General features: G+C 40.5%; 1 protein-coding gene across 1 annotated transcript; it reads right to left on the reverse strand.

Moving 5' to 3' along the window:
- Positions 1–410: 410 nt before the first annotated feature.
- LOC139742580 (myogenesis-regulating glycosidase-like) lies at positions 411–3143 on the reverse strand. Its single transcript, XM_071653111.1, has 2 exons — positions 2907–3143; positions 411–2162 (listed from the first exon to the last, which is right to left on the reverse strand). Exons 1-2 carry the CDS (start codon positions 3141–3143, stop codon positions 411–413), a joined length of 1989 nt encoding a protein of 662 aa, XP_071509212.1.
- Positions 3144–22244: the final 19101 nt, after the last annotated feature.

A 22244-nucleotide genomic window follows, 5' to 3' on the forward strand; every position in this document is an offset into this window, starting at 1 on the left:
CACTATTATCAACGAGTTGACATTTAATGATCGTCAATCACATATCATAATTATTACTATCATAACTTGCCGGAAAAAAAAAAGTTTCTTCATAGTGATGTCGTCGAAATAACGCGATAATTTTAGTTGGCAAGAAGTTTGATCTCTTGTCTATAAAGCCAATTATGACCTTGTGTATATCAAGTGTTATTAAAAACGCATAGGCATATATCTCACGGCCTTATAATTAAATGTGTTTATACACGTTCCAACAGTCACCTCTTTTGGCAATGCTTAGGCAATTATCACTTGGTAATGAGCACAGGATGACAGCAGTGATATCATCTAAGCAAAAAAAAAAGAAAAAAAAAGGACAGTTTTGTACAATGTGTACAATCTTAATAATGTGAAGAAGTTGTTTTCTTTAAAGTCTACACTCCCTGTCTTGTGTAGTAAAGAACTTCATGTAGCTCGCAGCTGACACTTTCCAACCACTTTCCCCCGTCGACAGTAGCCCCATGAGTTTCATCAACCCACTGACCAGCCGGAAGGTATACGTCACGGCTTCGCCCTCCATCTTCAAGGATGGGCGCCACCAACAGGTCGTCTCCGACGAGGAACTGAGAATCGACGGTAAACGTTTCGGGGTCATCTGGCGCAATCCACCACAGAGGGCGAATCAGTGGTTTTCCGTGCGGAATCAGTTCTTCCTCTGCCAGCCTCACGAGCATGGGCGTGATCACGCTCTCATGGAAATTGGTCCAGTTGCGCGCAATGTCGGTGACCGCCGGGTCGGGAAACTGCCAGGGAGAGATCGAGTACTGCATGGCGGGAAGGAAAGCGGTGATCTGCAGCCAGCGAATGTAGAGCTCTTTGTCGGGGAAAATCCCAAAGAAAGGGTAGCCGTTACCGCCTATCATGTCGGGTAGAACGTAAGAGTACCCAAGGACGCTGTAGGTGAGCGCAGTAGTGATCAAGGTTTTAAGTCCGTTGTCCCAGCCCCACTTTGAGTCCTTGTCCATCATACGTAGGAAAGTGGGTTGTCGCTGATTTTCAAAGGAAGACCTGACTTCGATTTGTGAGCCAAGCTGCTCGGCAAGTTGGACCCACTTCGTCGTGTATTCACACGGATTTCTCAGCAGCTTGTAGGTGCGATGGTTGCCAAGGTACTGCGTCTCGCCAGCGTCAAATTTGAATGAGTCAATGCCGAATTCTGCCTGCGCCTGCTTTAGTCTTGAGACGAACCAATCAACGGCTTCTGGATTCGTGGCGTCAAGCATTCCTGCGCGCGGACCATTCCACCAAAGAACCTCAGCCGTTGTCTCGTCTGCATTCTGCACCCAGTAACCGCGGCCGTCGCCTTCTACCCACGCATCCGTATTCTGGTTGGCGAATGGTGTTATCCACAGCGTTACGCGAAAACCTAGATCGTGAAGGTCTCGAATCATTCCAGCTGGATCAGGGAACTTCACCTCATCAAAGATGAAGTCTCCGAAGTTTCTGTACGAGTAACCGTCATCGATTTCAAGCTGACTGTTGTTAAATCCGTTATCCAAGATCTCGTGTGCAAAGTCGAGAATAGTGCTCTGGTTGATAAACTTCTTATAGCGCGCCCACGTTGACCAGATGGGGGACCGCATCATTCGAACATCCGGTAGACCGGTTGGTTTCTTTACAAATCTGTTGGTCATGTACTCGTGGATTCGGCGGACGTTCTCGGCCGTACATACTCTGTAGTCTAAAATTGGAGCCGAGCTGTCCGGGTTTTTGTAGGAAGTGTAGGTATCTTCGTCCGAAGGGTACGCCCCTCTGAAGCAGATCTTGCCATTCTGCCTGTGGTTGATGCTGACGTAGAGTGGGGTGTTGTGGGAAACGCGGATCGCCACGCCACTCGACGACACCCAGTAGCGCTCAACCAAAGAACCGTACCATGTCGGGTCGCGATAGATATTCGCCGACGCGTAAATTCTCATTGGCTGATCCCACTCGTTGAGCGGCCAGTGCTGGTTGAAGATGGCACCAGTACCATACCAGTAAGCGTCGTCAATGTCGTAGCAGTCTTGCAGGACAGTGTCCGTTGAGGTCGCACTCCATTTGAAGTGATGACAAGTGACGTCATCCCCTCCTTCCTCACTCACCTCCAGTCTTGCTTCAGACTCCCATTCCTGGCATTCAATAACATTCTGAGGTGTTGAAATGAACGAAATAGAGGAGAGATTCGGGGGATACTGTTAGAACTTCCGTGAGGATTTCTAATAACCAATGATAATGGACAGAAAGAAAGAAAGAGAGAAAAAAGAACATAGTATGATGGGTCTGTCGACCCTCTAAGCATCACATACATCGATGTAAGCATATTAAAGGAGGCCAATGTCAAACATGACGACAATATGACTCATTTTGCACAGATTGTTACAATGGGTGGTGAATTTGCACGATTTCGCTCAACGGAATCAGTGCTTTCTTGTGCATGCATTGGATATGTCAGTGTATGTATTATTATGTATAGTATGCTTCTTTATGTTGTAAGAGCTTGAAATTATAATGTCTGTAAGAAGCACAAGAAGTAAAAATAGATTTTATGGTCAACGTTTGTTTTTCCTCAAAGTTTTTTTTTTGTGCCGATAGGAACCCCTACTATGTGTTTTAAGTTGCATGCAACGAGAGCGGAGAATATCTTTCAACTTAACGTGAGTATTGGTTTACACAATAGATTAATGCACAACACATTGATATCCATCCGCGGTATAGTTTTTGTCTACTGACAATATTTCGACTTGTGCGAAGTCGACATTATGTTATTATACAGGCGAAGTTGAATGTGTGTATGTTGTATGCCTACGATCGTGAAATTAAATCTAAAAAGTATAATGTTGATGAAAGGACAGTAGACACCTTCTTTCTCTCAGTTTTCGCCCTTTCCCTACCTCGTCGCTGGTGGCGCAGGGCATGATCTCCTTGTCGAGTGTGACACCAAGCTCTCCTCTCAGCAGCGTGACGTTGGAATATCTCGTTATCTCGATTTCGCTTCCCGCGATGGACGCGGCGTATTTTCGAAGCGGTGGTGGCGAATCTTCGGGGAGGAGGACGCCACACAACACCGCAGCGACAACGGCCACCGTCAAGAATCCGACTGCGATGGCCACCGTCAGTGGTTTGGCCATCTTGAGAATGATGACCGTTTCTGAAAACTGAAGAGACACAGAAAGAGGCCATCTGAATAAGGAATATATCACATGCGCTGCTGGGATCTATACCTGAGAAATGACAGAATATCTTCTATGGAAACACCATTTGTGGCTGTCTTTACTAGGGTAATTCCATCTAATTCTGCCTTTTAGGACCCCGTGCTAATTATGTGTTGTTACACACACTAAAACCAACACAATGCAGAATTATCTCGACAAATCAGACAGTATAGAATTGATCTAAGTGTAGTGCATGTATCTTTGGATGATACTTGAATTACAGAAATAATGTAGTTGCAGCCCTTGCTTCTGAACAATATAGTCATTGTCAGAGTCTCTCTCTTGTTTGTATTTTGGTACATTGTATCTGGGTCGGAAGAACGAGGGCTGCATAGTAGTATGACGGCTTACAAATGATGAATCTTTTCCGGAAGGAAATAGGAGCAGATTGTGTCTTGTATGAGCTACAATCAGGGGAATAAGAAATTATCAGGTTTATAAAGACGGATTCAACGAAGAGAAGATAGGACTGGTGCAAGTTTGTAAGGTTTTGTTTTTCTTTTTGTAAAAAATTCAAATGTAAGTCAGTATCTAGCATGCCAATAGAATTTTGAGTAGAATTTGACGCTGTTGTCGGAAAGGGGCAGCTATAGAGCTTTCATTTCAACACTATCAATTGCGATGTAGCATCGTGGAAATCCTTAGTTGGACAAATCATAATCTGCAAAAAAAAACATATCCCAAGATTCCCATCGATATTAAATCATGTGAGTATTGATCAAATTTAGTATAATAGTCTTGACATTCCTATTCAGACAGCATCACACTTTTCCATACATATCTTATATCATAACCAATCCCACTGAAAGTTAAGCCTGTATAATAGTTAAACTATTACATTGTACATGCATTTGGCTGCATATACGCGTTGAAGGATTAACTCACCGTTGTAATGTGAGCCGCACTGCTTGTTTTCTCACTATTTCGCACTAGAATAGTCCGTCAAAATCAATGCCTTATTAGTTCATAGTATACTAAGCAGCATTTTCCCAACCTTGTCGGATATCTGTGTGGAAAACACCATACAGTGGGCAATATAAAACGTTGTCACAATTTCAGTTAAGGTTATGATTATTTATGGTACTTCCTCACCTTGAGTTTGAAGCGCTGTGTTCGAAATTCAAGTCTGTCAGTGTCTGTAAAATCAGCAGCACTTTATTCCTGTATGACACTGACCCTATATACACAATCGGCTCATCTACCCATTAGTAGCCTGGGAGTCTTGGGGAGTAGATCTTGTTTATATGCAGATTAGTCAAAAGGAGTGATAAAGAAGGCAAAGGTCCGTGCACAGACACACTATAATCAATTAACCATTGCCGTCCCATGCAACAGTAACCACTGACCAAAATGTTTCTCAATATATTACCTGTTTTCGCGCGCAAACTTCTGGACAGCGATTAAAGGGCCCCTGAAATCCAAATGCATGTTGATTTGTGTTGATTTATGATACCCTCATCATCACTTTTGAGGTGAAACGAATTTCTAGTAACATTCCATATATTTTTAACGATTTCTTCTTTTATTTTTCTTCAGATTACTTGGGAGCGCCCACAAAAAAAAATCCTTCCAAACCAATATTCCTCAGATGACCTCATCTGTCAATTATTGCTAAGGTACTGAAATGTTTAACAAAAGACATTGGAATGCCCCTTCCCCTCGACTCAGCATAACTTGCATGTTCCCTCGCCATGTCTTTTGTTAGTCACATTAATATCACAGAAACATGCAAGTTATGCTGAGTCGAGGGGAAGGTGCATTCCAATGTCTTTTGTTCCAATTTTTTTTTGTTAAAAATGAGGATTGGGTTTTAACTTTTTGAGAGATCTCAGCAAACCACTTGCGAGATAAAACAGAGCAAATCATTTTAAGAGGAATTCAAACAAAGTTACTTTGATGAAAATCAGTTTTGGAATGGCTGAGACATCCAAAAACGATTCAAAAGTAAAACACATAAAGGGTGGGTCCCACCTTCTGTTGGGATTGCTCTATTTTTTTTAATATGATTTGATTTGTTTTATTTCTGCATTTAATCAGATACAATTTAAATACAAATTTCAAAAAGTACAAAGACAAAGAATAGCAAGTGCAGTGAAATAAATCGATAACAGTACACAAATAGATACACACAGGTGCACATGATTGCATTGAGCAGTGTACATATACAAAAACATGAAATAAAATATACAGTATTTTTCAGTAAATAACAGAGATCATTGAATGCAGGAGACCACCACCGTAAGCGATTAAGCTTGAAATGGATGGAGGCCTCATAAAAGGACTATCCAACGTCACAACTCTCTTGGAGGAAAGTGATCAGGTGGGTGCAGTGCAGTTGCAGGTGTGAGTGCAAGATGCAGTTGAAGGAAGAAAATAGAGATTGAAAACAAAAATAGCGATCATTTACCATAAACATTTGTTATCTTGAAGAGTGGGGAGAATGATTGTATCAAATATCGTTTTAGTGAAGCTCTCAAAGAATAAATACTTCATCAAGACTTTATATTGTCCGGGAGATTATTCCAAATGTCCGGACCCGAATGTCTTATAGATTCATGTGTCACTAATGATTTGGGATTTAAAAAAATGGAAATTTCTACATATACGAGTAGGGTACGAATGGACAGAAGTATCAAACCTAAACATGTTATTAAACGATGATGGAAGTTGATCATGAATATATTTAAGCAATAATTACTGCTACTTGAATAATATTCAAATCAGAAACCTTCAATGTTTTAAGTTCATGAAATAAAGAATCAGTATGAGCCTGGAAATGCGATCCAGTACAAATACGTATAACTTTCTTTTGTAATTTGAAAATAGAATCTATTTTGGTAGAGCCGCAAGTTCCCCATACAACATTACAATAACTTATACGGGAAAATTAAGGAATTATATAATAAAAATAAAGTTGAACGAGGAAGGAGGAATTTCAGCTTGGAAATAATCCCTATATTTTTGCAAATACACGTTGTAACATGATGCAAATGCTCATTCCAAATCAAACTTTCATCTATATAAATTATACTCCCCCCCCAAAAAAAAACAAAAAAACAGAAAACCAAAAAAAAAAAACCAAAAAAAAAAAAAAACCACAAGGTCGTCAGCTCATTCTCTCCCCTCCCATTTCCGGGTGTTATAAAAAAAGGTCTTCAGAGAAAACACTTAACCTTACCGCCGCCATACTTCAAGATCTCTATCTATTTCTATTTTAGTGCCACTTACGTACTTCCGGGTTGAAAAAAGTGTGGGGGCCCAAAGTGATGACACCTTATGTATTCCTTTGTATGGTGCACAAAAAGTGTAGCAATAATGCTGAATGGTCGAAAGGTCGAAAGGAGGGAAATTTGCGTTTAGAACCATATTTTTGACGACCCGACATCTGACAGCACACATATTATATTGAGGCTTATTTATTATGGCACTCCCACGTACCAATATTCGTCTGTAGGCCTAGTATACCGCTGACGTATATCATTGTCCTTGTCTTCAGCAAGCTATCACGTTTCGTTTTGCTGTATAATCAGGACCTCGTTGAAAAAAACCCAAAAACATCTACTTGCCTTTATACGTAAGGTTTCTATAGCAACGATTACATTGGTGTACTCGGACGAATCATCAATAGCACACATCAACATAATATTATGTTTGTCTCAAAAACCCACAACAGTTGCAAAATGCGGCAATGTGAGACATTCTGTTTTGTACATAAAATCGTTGTGTTGTGCAACAGAAAGAGGGCTTTATATTTGCGTTTATACCCTTTGTGTTTCCCTTTCATCTTTGCACCTTTCAAGCCAACCTTTTCTGTATTGCATTCCTGTTGTGATGGAAGCTGGAAAAAAGGAAATAAAGAAGAAGTAAAAGGTGTAATATTTCTGATAATAATAGTTATACAATAAGAGAAGCAGGAGCAGCGTCAGCAATTCGTATAGTAATTACTAATACATTATCACCAGTGAAGCTTGATGAAAATCGGACAATCCGTTCAAAAGTTATGAATCATGGCTGAGAAGACTACAACAGTTCGTGACGTCACGGCATGACAACAATTAAAGATAAAATGGAGAAAATTTGGAATAATGTCGCTATTCATGACTAGAACACAAAGCGTATAATATATGCACTGGTATAATATCAAAATTCTATCTAAGGTCAGTGTATATATTGCCATCATACTTTTACCAATAATCATACCACAGAAACCAGTACAGTATAGACTAAGAGATTAAATCACCATAACGGTATTCCAAACGATATTTTTGAGTGCCTGAGACCATGCAAGTTATGAATTTCGATGAATGTCAAAGTCTATTGTTCGACTCACAAAATATATACCAGTCATCAATATCACACGAATGCAATTATTCTGAGAGCCTCTGCATGATGTTTATGCTTCAAACTTGTAAATAGGTAATGACGCTGAAGACACACATGGACGCACACACGTACGCAGGCACAAATAACACACACACACACACACACACACACACACACACACAAATAAACACCTAAAAGGTTTTCAGCTATACACCAGTATTGCTATCATTAACTCTTGACGATGATAGCCTTCGTCTCTATAGTATTCTATTTTTATTTATTTTTTATTTTTTAGATTGTGCCTTTTCCGATCTGAGGATTTGTTGCTTGGCAACCCCTGATCGCTGGTTTTACAGCTGAACTGTCATCGTACTTCGTGCAAAATCAAGGTGGGATGTTAATCATTGTCATCCTATATAGCCGCTCGATGGGAGGCAAGTAAATGTCAGCTCACTCTACTTGTCTGATAAATTTGAGGTGTTGACTTTGTCCGAAGTGCAGATAATAATGGCCCGGTGGCAGCGAATGTTTCTACATGTGCTTGTTACCGCAAACTCTGGTGAGTAGATAATTGTAGTTCAGATAAGTATCGAAGTACAAGTGTACAGAATTAAAAAATAAAAGTAAAAACAAAACAAAACACGTGTGAATATTGACTCAATATTCCTGTATGACTATGAGTTAGAATTTTCTGTGTTTGTAAAACTATTCCTAACAGGATATAGGTACAAACCTAAGCAATATAATACATGTATTGTACGACTCAACGTCTTCTAACGATAATTGAATTAAAGACGTAAATCGACATTGTCTGTCAGGTAGCACATTTAGTGAGAGAAGTTAGCATCCTGGAACCTGTGGATCAGGCAACCATTGTCTGTTACTTAAGCGCCTTTATAATAGGCCTATACAAATCTATCACCATGTCACACATCCTGATAGGTGAATGGGGCTGTTCAGTATATCTTGGTATTGTATACAACAGTGACATCATCTCACTATTTCATAGCCAGAACTTCGGGTTGTTGTTTTTTTTCCTCGATCAAGTTATCTTCTACCCACATACACCATGTGAAAGCACGTAAATGACTTCTGACCAACATTCTGACAAAGAGAGTGGATTCGACTTAATCAGTAACTTAAAGGGGATGGCTAGTAACTAATCAGTGGGAATCAGTGGGAATGCTGGGGATGATCAAATGTTCCAATCCTTGTGGGATTCATTTAAGAGTGCATTATAATAATATCTATTGTTGTGTGAAAATTATTTGCTTCAGAATGGTCTCATATTCAAGTAATGTGCAGTTTAATGTTTCCAGGTTAGCATGCCTGTACAGTGACGTTAATGACCATAAGTTCTTTTTATCCGTTTATATTTGTTTATTTTGAACCAAGTCTTGGGCACCTTGTCATGCGATAACGGATCAATATGCCCAGGAATAAAAGTGACATGTGGAACGACCCGACTGAGTACAGGGAAGACAGTTGCCATGGTTCCCAAGTTGACGACCAGAACGGACCTCGTAAAACGGTGGAACTATCCGCTGCCCACAGAAGCTAATTATGTCGCTTGTGTAGCTCCACCAGGTAAGATTGTTAATAGACAGAATTTTATGGAAGAAAATTATTATCTGGATGACATACATCTTCTCAGTCGTGTCAGTGTGCGGTCTCCTAAAGTTCAACAGAACCTATATACCTGAAGTTATCTTTTGCTCTGCAAGAACTCCTAAGTTTAAACGATAGTGAAGGGTCAAATGAAGAGATGTGTAAATCATGAATGAATATACGGGAGGGGGGGGGGGGGGGGAAGGAAATTCCGTCTGTCTGACGGCACGCTTTTAAACAGTTTTTGGAATGTATAACCTATAGGGAAATGCTCCATATCTTCAATGTTATTGTTGCCCTACATGTTTGGATTAGTAGAAGAAGAAAATCATTAGAACTGTGCAGGTTGTGAGCGTGTTTGTGTGTAGTATAGCACTGTAAACTATAAGCGGGGTTGACCTGTTAATATACAAATGATGCACAGGATAGAGTGCGTTAGTGTAGGCGTAGTGCACTCGAGGGTATTTACAATTGTGAAACATGCACTCGGCTTCGCCTCGTGCATGTTTCACAATTGTAAATACCCGAGAGTGAGCTACGCCATACACTAACGCCACGAAATAATCCTGTGCATCATTTGTTTTATAAAATGGGTCGAAAATTCGAAAACTAACATCATTTTTCAGCGTTTTTCACGTACCTTTGTGGGTCAAGACGTCCGAAGATGTTCGTCCCAAACTTTTACGCACGTCGCACTCGCGGAAGTCCCGCACATACAGTATAAGTATAATGGGGGTTGGGTTTCCGGACACCCGCATGAAAACTTACTTACTTTACATAGAATATGCACCCTTTACCTTAAAGACTTGATATAGACTCCTCATATAGGCCTACTAGACAACATACTCTGAAAACGGCGTGAGAATTAACCTGCTAAATCGTTGGATTTGCTCTTCAAAGTGACTCCATGTACGCGTCCGGTCCCATAACGCTTGGTCTACTGTACTGTACAAAGTGTACGTATAGTATACAAATATACTTGGCCTTGAGAGTTTCATGTTAAAACTATGGGCAGAGGTGACTCCAAACTAGTACTATTCACTGAGGGGCGCAGCCCCGAAGTGAATAGTACTAGTTTGGAGTCACCGAGGCCCATAGTTTTAACAAGAAACTCGAAACTAGGCAAAGTATATTTGTTTTATATTTTGGATCAAAAATTTGAATAAAAAGTGAAAATCATTATAGGCTTAGCCTAACCCCGGGACGCTCCGTGTACACAGTTACACTGCAACACTGCGTGTTGGGGCTGGTCGCAGTTAGGCTTAGCGGCCGCACTGCGGCGGCAGCGCAACGCCTGCAATACGCAACAGTGCGAGAGACCGGAAATTGAAAAACGTAGCAGCCGTGGCACCGCCAGAGTTGACCGTCGCATGTATCCAAGCGCTCGTATGGCCGCTGCAAACCTGAACACTAGAATTCGGGACCAGACGTGGACGGACCACGTACACTTGATTGTAAAGAAGGGTGATTGTGACATCATTTTGCAAATAGTATATACTATTTGCAAAATGTCGTCATAAAAGTGACGTCATTTTGCAAATAGTACTTCATGGAGTGCAAACACACCAACACTCTAAAATAGTTCAAAATACCTATAATCACGTGAAGCTCTTTTAACCAATCAGTGGAAGACAAATTTTTGATCCAAAATATAATACAATATACGTGCGTACGCCACATATATGTTATGCACAAGGGAAGACAGGCCGGCCGGCCGGCAGCCCGAACTAGAAGTTGTTTACAGGATTGACAGCGCGTACGCGTATGCATGCAATTCATCAAAGGAGCCGCCGCGCGCACAGACGATCGGCAATCTACCATAGGATTACAGGCAGTGCAGTTGTACCAGGGAGGTGGAAGTTCTTCTTCCACCTCCCTGGTTGTACTGAAGTAAAGGAAGGAGGTGTGTCTCATTTCAGCGCTTCCTATTGGCTACATTCTTGAACCCATTTTATAAAGTGCCTTAATTGCATACAGTCAGAAAATATTTAATGATAATATCAGTTGGCAAATTGAAAGCCAATGTGGCTCATTACGTTGTGTAGATCTCAACGGCGTAAATCGGTGCTGAGGAGTGGGGGGATGATCGGCGACATCACACACGATTACAAGCCCATAACCGGACGGGTGCAGCCAGTGGCATACCGTGGCGGGTTGGTCAAGACATGGGGGGGGGGGGGGGGCACCTCGTGGGAAAGTAATTTTGAGGGTGTGTATGCATGCTTGTGCGTACGTGCGTGTGTATGTGTGTGTGCGCGTATGTGCGTGTGCTGTCAGTTTGGAAACTGTAATGGGGACTGCAATACATAACGGAATGTGATACATTCCACTGCGCAGTCATTTTTTCCTTATGGATTATGGAATGACGGTGTGAAACGACAAATTTGACATTTTCCAGTCCCAAAACTGCCGGTTGTAGCTATATTTTGGAATAGGGGTGGGGGGGGGGGGGGGGCGCACCGGGCGCAACTGCTAGCGATTACTGGCAGCAACATCAGGATAATGGCATAGCGATTAAATGCGATCGAGCTTGAAATTTTGACATTTTGCAGTCCAAAAACTGCCGTTTGTAGCTATACTTTTTTGGCTTTGGAAATTAAGGGGGGGGGGGGGGTGCAACGGGCGCAACTGCTGTCAATTACCGGCAGTAACATCAGGAGAATAGCATAACGATTAAATGCGAGCGAGGTTGAAAAATTTGACATTTTCCAGTCCCAAAACTGCCGGTTGTAGCTATATTTTGGAATAGGGGTGGGGGGGGGGGGGGCGCACCGGGCGCAACTGCTAGCGATTACTGGCAGCAACATCAGGAGAATTGCATAACAATTAAATGCGAGCGAGCCTGAAATTTTTGACATTTTACAGTCCCCAAACTGCCGTTTGTAGCTATATTTTTTTCGCTTTGGAAATTAAGGGGGCGCACCGGACGCAACTGCTGGCAGTTACTGGCAGCGACATCAGGAGAATGACATAACGATTATATGCGAGCGAGCGAAGCGAGCGAGCTTGAAATTTTGACATTTTACAGTCCCAAAACTGCCGTTTGTAGCTATACTTTTTTGGCTTTGGAAATTAAGGGGGGGGGGGGGGGTGCAACGGGCGCAACTGCTGTCAATTACCGGCAGTAACATCAGGAGAATAGCATAACGATTAAATGCGAGCGAGGTTGAAAAATTTGACTTTTTCCAGTCCCAAAACTGCCGGTTGTAGCTATATTTTGGAATAGGGGTGGGGGGGGGGGGGCGCACCGGGCGCAACTGCTAGCGATTACTGGCAGCAACATCAGGATAATGGCATAGCGATTAAATGCGATCGAGCTTGAAATTTTGACATTTTGCAGTCCAAAAACTGCCTTTTGTAGCTATATTTTTTCGCTTTGGAAATTAAGAGGGGGGGGGGGGCGGATCCGCCACTGGTAGTCAAGGGTGTCGGTTCATGTTCATGATTTGGGGAGGTATATGACCAGCGAGGGGGCGTCGAAGTGACCAAATGGGGGAGGGATATCCAAAATCTGCACCTTAGAACATCCTCTAATATTATTGTTTGTGTTTGTGTGTGTTTGTGTGTGTGTGTGTGTGTGTGTGTGTGTGTGTGTGTTTTATATACATGAAAAAGTTAGGAAATAGCCCAGGTCAAGTCTTATTATTGGCAATGCAAGGCATTTTGATATAGACTAGTATGTAAAGCAACACTGCAAAATCATTAATGATCTAGCTTTGATATAACGAAGCGTAACTCAAGGTACAAAGGTGTACATACTACATCACATTGCGCAACATTGCAACGACTCTCTTTGCCGTTCGGATGTTCTGATTACACTGCGCACATCCTGCTTATATTCAAAATGCCAACCAGAAATCACGCTGAATCGCAATATTTTGTCGACTCCGGATTTTTTGAACAATGTTTCATGCTCAATACCTCTTTAATTGTGGTTAAAACAAATACACATGTAGTAGAAAAATATCTTATTTCTTGAAACCCCTTTCATGTCGATTTCAAAAGCAGTTTACTAACCCTTGAATTACCATTTTGGTAAGTTTATTATTCTCTTTTTTTACCAGCGGAAGGGGGGGGGGGAAGCTTGGCACCCCCCAACACACACACACACATTATTTTAACAGGGATCGAATGTACCACTCTTTTGCATGAAATATAAAGTATGAGGGAAGTGGCAGCAAAAATATGAAGACTTTTTGTTTTTGTTTTTGTTTGTTTGGTTTTTTTTTCTTCTGCTTGTCAGCCGACTTTTGGCGGAAAATGAGACCTTGAAAGAACGAAGAATTTTTGTTGTTGTTTCTCTTATCTTTTGATTTTCTTTCTTCTTGACTGACAGGCGATTTTGACCCCCCTTTAAAAACGTAGCATAGCCCTGAATAATGCCCAAATATATTCAATAAAATGGTAATATGGATCTCCATTTCTTTGTATGTAATAACGTACCGGTATTATCTTCCTGTAGGTATTGTATTTTCTCATTTTCTCGATTTAATTCAATAAAACAATCATCCCAGGGGCATCGTTCTGTTTTAATGATGGTGGGTGGGGGAGGGACTTGGAGTTGGAATATCTGTGCGAGGGAGCGGAGCGACCAAGTGAAGGGAGGGTGTGGGAGGGGGAGGGTACCCCCCCTCTCAGACGAGGAAGATTTTGCATTTTCAGACCTGAAATTAAGCAAAATGGCGCACACTTTTGGTGAAATTTTGGAATTACTTGTTTACGTGTAGGCCTATACTATTTGACGTTGTCAACGTCTGGGCCATACCCTAAGTCGATATTACTGTCTTTGCGAGCGCTTGAGAAAATTATGTATACATTATCCTACAAGATTGTTCAGCTCTGTTACCTGTCTGGAGGCGGGCGTACGAACGTCATGCAATATGCCAAAATTGATACAATCACATTTCTGCTTCCTCCATTTTCCCCCTCAAATTTCGGGGGGGGGGGGGGGGGGCGGGGGGATGATTGTACAGGCCATCCCCCCTCCTCCATTTCAGGGGGGGGGGGGGAACATAGGCGCCGGAAGTGGGGGGGGGGGCAGGGGGGGGGGGGCGGCCGCCCCCCCAATCCAAAAAGTGGGGGGGGGGGGGGGGGCGGCCGCCCCCCCAATCCAAAAAGTGGGGGGGCAAAACGCATTTTTGCCCCCCCCCAAAAAGCCCCCCTCCAAAAATAAATAAATAAATAAATAAATAAACAAATAAATAAAAATAGATAACATAAGATAGATATGTATATAAATGAATAAACGCGAAAAAACATATCTATAAACGGCAGTTTTTGGACTGTAAAATGTCAAAATTTCCAAGCTCGCTCGCTCCGCTAGCTCGCATTCAATCGCTTTGCCATTCTCCTGATGTTGCTGCCAGTAATTGCCAGCAGTTGCGCGTGGGCCACCCCCCCCCCCTTAATTTCCAAAGCGAAAAAAAAAATATAGCTACAAACGGCAGTTTGGGGACTGTAAAATGTCAAAATTAATCGTCAAATTTATTCGTTATGCCATTTTCCTAACGTTGCAGCCAGTAATTGCCAGCAGTTGAGCCCGGTGCGCCTCCCCCTTAATTTCCAAAGCGAAAAACATAGCTACAACGGCAGTTATTGGACTGTAGAATGTCAAAATTTTCAAGCTCGCTCGCTTCGCTTGCTCGCATTGAATCATTATGCCATTCTCCTAATGTTGCAGCCAGTAATTGCCAGCAGTTGCGCCCGATGCGCCCCCCATTAATTTCCAAAGCGAAAGACATAGCTACAAACGCCAGTTTGGGGACTGTAGAATGTCAAAATTTTCAAGCTCGCTCGCTTCACTCGCTCGCATTGAATGGTTATGCCATTCTCCTAATGTTGCTGCCAGTAATTGCCACCAGTTGCGCCCCCATTAATTTCTAAAGTGAAAGATATAGCTACAAACGCCAGTTTTGGGACTGTAGAATATCAAAATTTTCAAGCTCGCTTGCTTCGCTCGCTCGCATTGAATGGTTATGCCATTCTCCTTAATGTTGCCGCCAGTAATTGCCAGCAGTTGCGCCCGATGCCCCCCTTAATTTCCAAAGCGAAAGATATAGCTACAAACGGCATTTTTTGGACTGTAAAATGTCAAAAATTTCAAGCTCTCTCGCTCTGCTCGCTCGCATTTTATTGTTATGCAATTCTCCTGATGTTGCTGACAGTACACACTGTATATAATTTGTCGTTTCACACCGTCATTCCATAATCCATGTATTAAAGGAAAACTTACAATGTTGCTCAATGACTGCGTTGTTGAATGCATCACATTCCGTAATGTATTGTAGTCCCATTATTGCGCACGCACACACGCACAAGCATACACACCGTCAAAATTACTTTTCCACAAGGTGCCCACCCCCAATGTTTCGACCCATCGTACGCCACTTTACACACACACACACACACACACACACATATATATATATATATATATATATATATATATGTATAGATGCGTGTGTGTGTGTGTGTGTGTGTGTGTGTGTGTGTGTGTATGTGTATATTGTGTAACATATGTATGGTCTATCGTGAGCCCCCTCCAATATTTGCCCCCCCCCCCAATCCAAAACTGCTTCCGGCGCGCCTGGGGGGGGGGGGGGGGGAATACATCCCCCATCCCCCCCCCCCCCCCAGGATTTACGCCCATGGAGATCTACAGCGTAAAGTGAGCTTCCTCAAAAACAAATTTGCTGGATATCAGCCTGAACGTAGTCCCAGCTAAGAGATGCTATGAACTAAAACAACAAACAGATTCTCACGTCATTAAAGTATTAGGTTTTACCAAACTGCTCTGATCTCTAGTGTACTTCCAGTGAATAGTATGAAGGACACCTTTACCTTAACAAAAATGATAATTAAAAATGAAGCGATATTAGAAGAACACATCAGTGAACGTTTAAAGGAAAATAAGTAAACAATATGACATTTGCATATAAACAAAGTAAAGTACAATGTAACTTTAACATATTCAAATGAGATTTAAATGCACGTCGTTTGTTTACGATGAGACAAAACATACTTTAGATGAAGAAATGCATGGACAAACTGTAATTGAATCGTAATTAATCGTACCAAACTGCTCTGATCTCTAGTGTACTTCCAGTGAATAGTATGAAGGACACCTTTACCTTAACAAAAATGATAATTAAAAATGAAGCGATATTAGAAGAACACATCAGTGAACGTTTAAAGGAAAATAAGTAAACAATATGACATTTGCATATAAACAAAGTAAAGTACAATGTAACTTTAACATATTCAAATGAGATTTAAATGCACGTCGTTTGTTTACGATGAGACAAAACATACTTTAGATGAAGAAATGCATGGACAAACTGTAATTGAATCGTAACAAAGGAAAAAAAAGTCAGTTGATTAAGGTGAACTTGTTCTGTAATTAGACTTGGTTGTACCCAAGTCTGGCTGGAACAACCAAGTGGTGCACGTCACGAGACCGACACCCACGAATCATACATTCCATGAGTCATACAGCCCACGTGTTATACAACCCACGAGTCATACAGCCCATGAGTTTGACAATATAGGCAAACAAGGCCCGTGAGACCGACACATTAAGCCCGTGTTCACCATCTCGATCTGTCGAACTCGGGCGAACTCATGGGCCTTATTGCCTAGTGTAGAACTTATCGACTGTATGACTCGTGGGCTGTATGACTCATGGACCTTTATTAAATGTCGAACTCGTGGGTTGTACTCTCTAAAAAAATCGAGTGAAAATATTCACGCGTAAAAGAGTGAATACAAAAAAAGAGTGAATTTAGAGTGAAATTGGAATGAATTTTGAGTGACAATGTTCATTTTCACTCGTTTTAGAGTGACTTCAGGGATCACTCCAAAATCTTCGAGTGATCCCTGAGGTCACTCCAAAATGAGTGAAAATGAACATCTTCACTCAAAATTCACTCTAATTTAACTCTAAATTCACTCTTTTTTGTATTCACTCTTTTAAGAGTGAATATCTTCACTCGATTTTTTTTAGAGAGATGACTCGTGGGTGTCGGTCCCGTGGGATGACTCCAAACTGACTCTAACTCTCCCGCTAGCTCTGCCCCTACACGTATCGTCGTTCTTTTATTCTTTCAACTGTACATTTCGAACTCGTTTTTGCCTTGCCTCCCCCCCCCCCCCCCCCCCTCCTGAGGCTTCCATCTCTCCACGAGGCCCTGCGTAGCTATTTGGGGATGAGCGATTCGGTACGAGCCCCATGGTTGATTCCTCAATATAGACTTTTGTATCTTCAAACAAAAAAGGAAGAAGATGAATTGGGAAAGGGGGCATTCTTATGTCCCACTCCCTTTATGACACTATAGTAGGAGGAACTTCCTTACATTTTGTTAATTTTCTTATTCTTTTCTCTCTTATTAACAGAGAGTGCAGGAACCATGGATAAAGAAGTCCGAGAAAGTGATCTGTTTTGAAGAATCTAGTCCTAGTGAAATGTTAACCCAATAGATCAATCTGCATGTGTCTCTTAATTTCCTGTCATACTGTCATGTACAAATGCATTATAAATAGGCCTACATATATTTTTTTTAAATGTGAATTCGAAACTTTTTACGTGAACAAAATAAATGGCAAAAAGAAGTGGCTAGTAATGTGATTGGGAACAAATTTCATGGTTGACCAAAATGTCATGTGCAGTATATATCGCTATGAATTAATGTCATTTTCTTCGAGCGTTTGAATCACAAGCAATGACACGTATTGGACGTAATGAAGGGTTTCTTGTAAAAGACGTTTTGTCCTTCTGTTTCCTACGTATTCCAGCCTGTGATTCGGATCCTTGTCAAAATGGAGGAACGTGTAAGGAGACGGCCACAGGTTACGAGTGTTCCTGTACGGATGATTTCTTCGGACCGAAGTGTGGTACGGTGATTGATGCCCTCTTCCTCCACCCTCTCTTTACACCCCCATCCTCGTCCATAGCCTCGTAATTACAATTAAATTGTATGTAAGCGACTTAAATCATTTACTCCCGGCCCATTTGCATTTACTTAGTGAGCTAATATGTTTTATGCTGGTGACACCCAGTTGTATCTATACCTTTGTTTAAGAAATCTGAAGTCAAGAATGTAATTCTGTCGATTGCCATTCTGTATCAAAGCAATAAGAGCAATAAACGAATGGTAAATATTCAATGGGCTACAGTTGAATAGTGAAAAAAAAAAAAACCACCCAGAATTTCTGACATCTCTTCACGTTTTCGACCAGTATATAGACGCCATTCAGTATCTTGATATTGATGGTGTACTACAGTAAGTCCACCAAAAAAAAAAAAGAAAAAAAAAAAGCAGACTCCTAATTTTGGATAACATTGCTCATGAAAAAAAACAAACCAACAACAACACAGTTTCTGGAAAATGTCGCTCTGCTTAATTCATTCGCATTACACCGAATATTGGGAAAATTCTTGAATCGATTGACAAACGCAATAGTAGAACGTCCTATTGATGCTTTCGTCATAGTGTGCCATGTTGATTTTTGTTTGTTTGTAATGGATTACTTTTTGGATTGCCGATCAAACAGATACAGAGTTTACTAGCTATATACAAAACTCTTGACTGCAAGAATATGTGTCCAAAATCAAGAAGCACGACTGAATTTTACCAGTTGTAAGAAGCTCTCACTGGATCCCAGTCAAAGGGGTCGGTCCAAAGTCGTATACGGTTTGATAACATCCCTTTCAGCTTCTAACTGTTTTTACTTGCTTGTTCCAAGTTTTTGGAGAGAACTACAATAAATGTTTCAAATCTACACACCAGAAAGGAACCTATGTTAAAAAAAGACTTATTTGCTATTCTAAACATATGAACCAAATTTGATGGAAAACGAACACTTTGAGCATTTAACATGCCTCCCTTTAATGGAATAATCTATACCCCAGAACTTATTCAAGACAAATGATAAACATCATAATTCAAATCTAAATTGAAATCACATTTCTTTTTATTCGACAGTCTAACTCTACAAAAAAGAGATAATCAGTCAAATCCAGAAGAAGCCATATTGCTATATTGCTGGTTTGATCTTGTATCTCCTTTGTATATAATTTATCATAATTTTTGCTAACGTTTTACAGGGTAAAATAAGTACATTTGGACATCAACCATTACCTATGTCAGTTGCAGAACTATATAAAAAAACCCAGAAAAGCTGATCTAATAATATATACAAGGTTTTCGTCCCAATTTGGAGAAGTTTCGCATTCATGTCATTTTGTGCACATTTTTATAACGAAGTTACGAGTAATCGATTTTCTCCAGAACAGTATTCAAACTCACAGACCTGTTAATTTAATGATGACAAAATGGTATGAAGTATTATATGCAGCAATTATTACCCCATTTAGCCATGGGAGCGTACATAAATACATTCACTATTTCTCATCGCAGCATGCCAGGTGGTCTACACAAAGGATGGGGGATCTCAAAGGAAATTCACGTTCCCTGATGGTTACAACGTGACCAATGATAACGTGTCTCTGGATTTTGAAGTCAGGGCCATGAAACAAGCACTAATAGCCTTATCCAGTGTGAAATCCCCTCAAACCCTCGCGTATCGTGTTGGTAAGTGAGGGCTGTCTCTTTTCTCACCCTTTTCATTACTCAAAATCTGACTCATCCGGGGCCCGTTCTATAAAGATCGATCGTTTGTAAGATTGAAACCTCTTATGAAATGTGAAAGAGTATACAATTCTGAGAGGATTTCAAAGTTATTTGATGAAAATTGATTTGGAAATGGCTGAGAAATCCAAAAGCAAAGAAGTCCTAATAAAAGATGGTATACCCACCTTTATTAGGACCGCTTTGTTTTACTTTTTTTTTGATATCTCAGCCATTTCAAAACTGATTTTCGTCAAATAAACTTTGAATTCATCGTAGAATAATGTTTCTAATTATCTCGCAAAAAGTTACAAATGATTTGGATCCTCATCTCAACCAAACTAATCTGCAATACTGAAATGATTATAAGCGAATGTCAGAAACACCTATTCAAATATTACATACGTATTATACCCTTCGTATCATACTATGATAATGTTAAAATCATCATCAGTATGAGATATGATAAAATTTAAGTTCCTCGACAAAATCACATTCTAGAGTAGATTCATACAGTAATTGCGTAATCACTTTGAGTATGATAATGGAGAACAAGGCGCAAAACAGTAGGCAAAATGAGGAATTTGGATCGTCATCTCAACCAAACTATACCATCCCTTTGAATGTAATCTGCAATACTGAAATGATATAACCGAATGTCAGAGTCATCTATTTAGATATTGGTATTATCATAACAATGGAAAAATCATTGACAGTATTAACATGTTCTCAGGCTTGTCGAAACCGAGAAAGGTCACATCTAAAATGCAAATTTACTCTATGAATGCGTTGGTTGGAAATCAATTTAGACGTGTAGAATGTCCGCGATGCCATCAAAATCTGGATTACGGGATTTCCACGTTTCATCTGTCTTTCAGAAACAGTAATAGCAAGTTTTAGCTGGCTTTGATAGTTGATCCTCCATGAAGTTGACGAGAGTAAAAGAAATTTTTGCTTCATTCCCCCACCCCGCCCCTGTCTTAACTCCTAAATTTCTATGAGTAGCCATAGGTTCATCAAAAAACAAGCAACTTCATCTGGAACGATATTGTGCTAAGCCACTACAGTCGCAGTCCTGTCGAATTAAAGCGGAAAAAAACCCCGGCAAACCGGTCCTATCTGGCAAATCGACGTATGATCGCTTTTGGCTAACTTTTGCTGGGGGTCATATGAAGGTGGGCAGGCATGGTAACGAGGTTCCTCTCCTGCAATGGACCGACCCGCAACCACTGGATGTCAACTACATTGGTCTCTGGACAGGATGGGGCGCCGATGGGTACTGGAAGTTTCACTCGTTCTGTGAAGAGTGACGACAGTGGGACTCATGATACGAACATTACACAGTAAATCATATTGCAGCTCTGAATATTAATTTGTGTCAAAGGTAACTCCTTTTACGTTATAAATGTATCTTTATCGTGTATCAGCATGTTCCTTTTTCAATTGGTGAATTTCTCTTAACGAGAAATGCTTATGAATATGAATTAATTCAACTAAACAGGCTACTAGCCCCTGTTATGACTGTTTCGTAAACAATAAGGCGACTGCATTTAAATGATGAATGATGCTTTCGAATAGAGATAGAAGCAATGATAATGGTGATAAAGTAGTAGTTGTAGAGGACAATAGTAGTAGTAGTACTACTAGTAGTAGTAGTAGCAGTAGTGTGGTTATAGTATATAGTAGCGGCAGTGATAGTTCTTAATGTATCTCGTATTGTCCACTTTATTCTACTGTTTAAGTGTATATCTTTTCAACATGGGTTGCTCCTAAAACAGGAGAGGTTGGTGGTTAATTTCCAGACAAAGAAATAGTTAACTCAAGCTAATGTAGTTTACAATTACAGTACATTGTATATGCAACAGGATCAGGTGAATTTTAATGTTCATTACTACCAAGTCCTCAGAAAATAGGAATGGTCCTGAATTGTAATCTTATCATTACTTTCTTCGAACCGAGAAATCAAACAGCAATAGAATTATCATCATACCATTTGATATAAATCTTAAAGATAAACCCCTGAATCTCTAAAACGAAAGTTTGCCTGATTTACTCATGTAAGTAGAGATAGGCCTATAAAAATTATACACGACATTATTTACTTCAAAGTACAATAATTTCTAAGCCTCGTTATAGAATTTACTGTATTGATACCGAATGAGGAGTTCAATTGCAAAACAAGTTAGCTCCATTCTTGTTAAGTTGATGTATTTGCGATTAAATCTGTTCAAAAAGATGAATCATAAGAAACTATACGGGATAATTACTTCAATAATAGCTTCAAGAACATTCCTTCCAAGAAACTGAGGTATCACCGGAAATTTTATATTTTTCTATCTGATGATGAACTTGTTTTAAAGTATGTAAGAAAGGCGCTTTTCCCATTTTTCAATCAAGCTATTTAAGTGTCTTCTATAGGATCTCGAAACAGAACACATTCAATATCTCGAGTAAATATGTG

This window comes from Diadema antillarum, unplaced genomic scaffold (assembly GCF_040938485.1).
Source record: "Diadema antillarum isolate AM-2024a unplaced genomic scaffold, OU_Dant_1.0 seq00001007_RagTag, whole genome shotgun sequence".
Lineage (NCBI taxonomy): Eukaryota > Metazoa > Echinodermata > Echinoidea > Diadematoida > Diadematidae > Diadema > Diadema antillarum.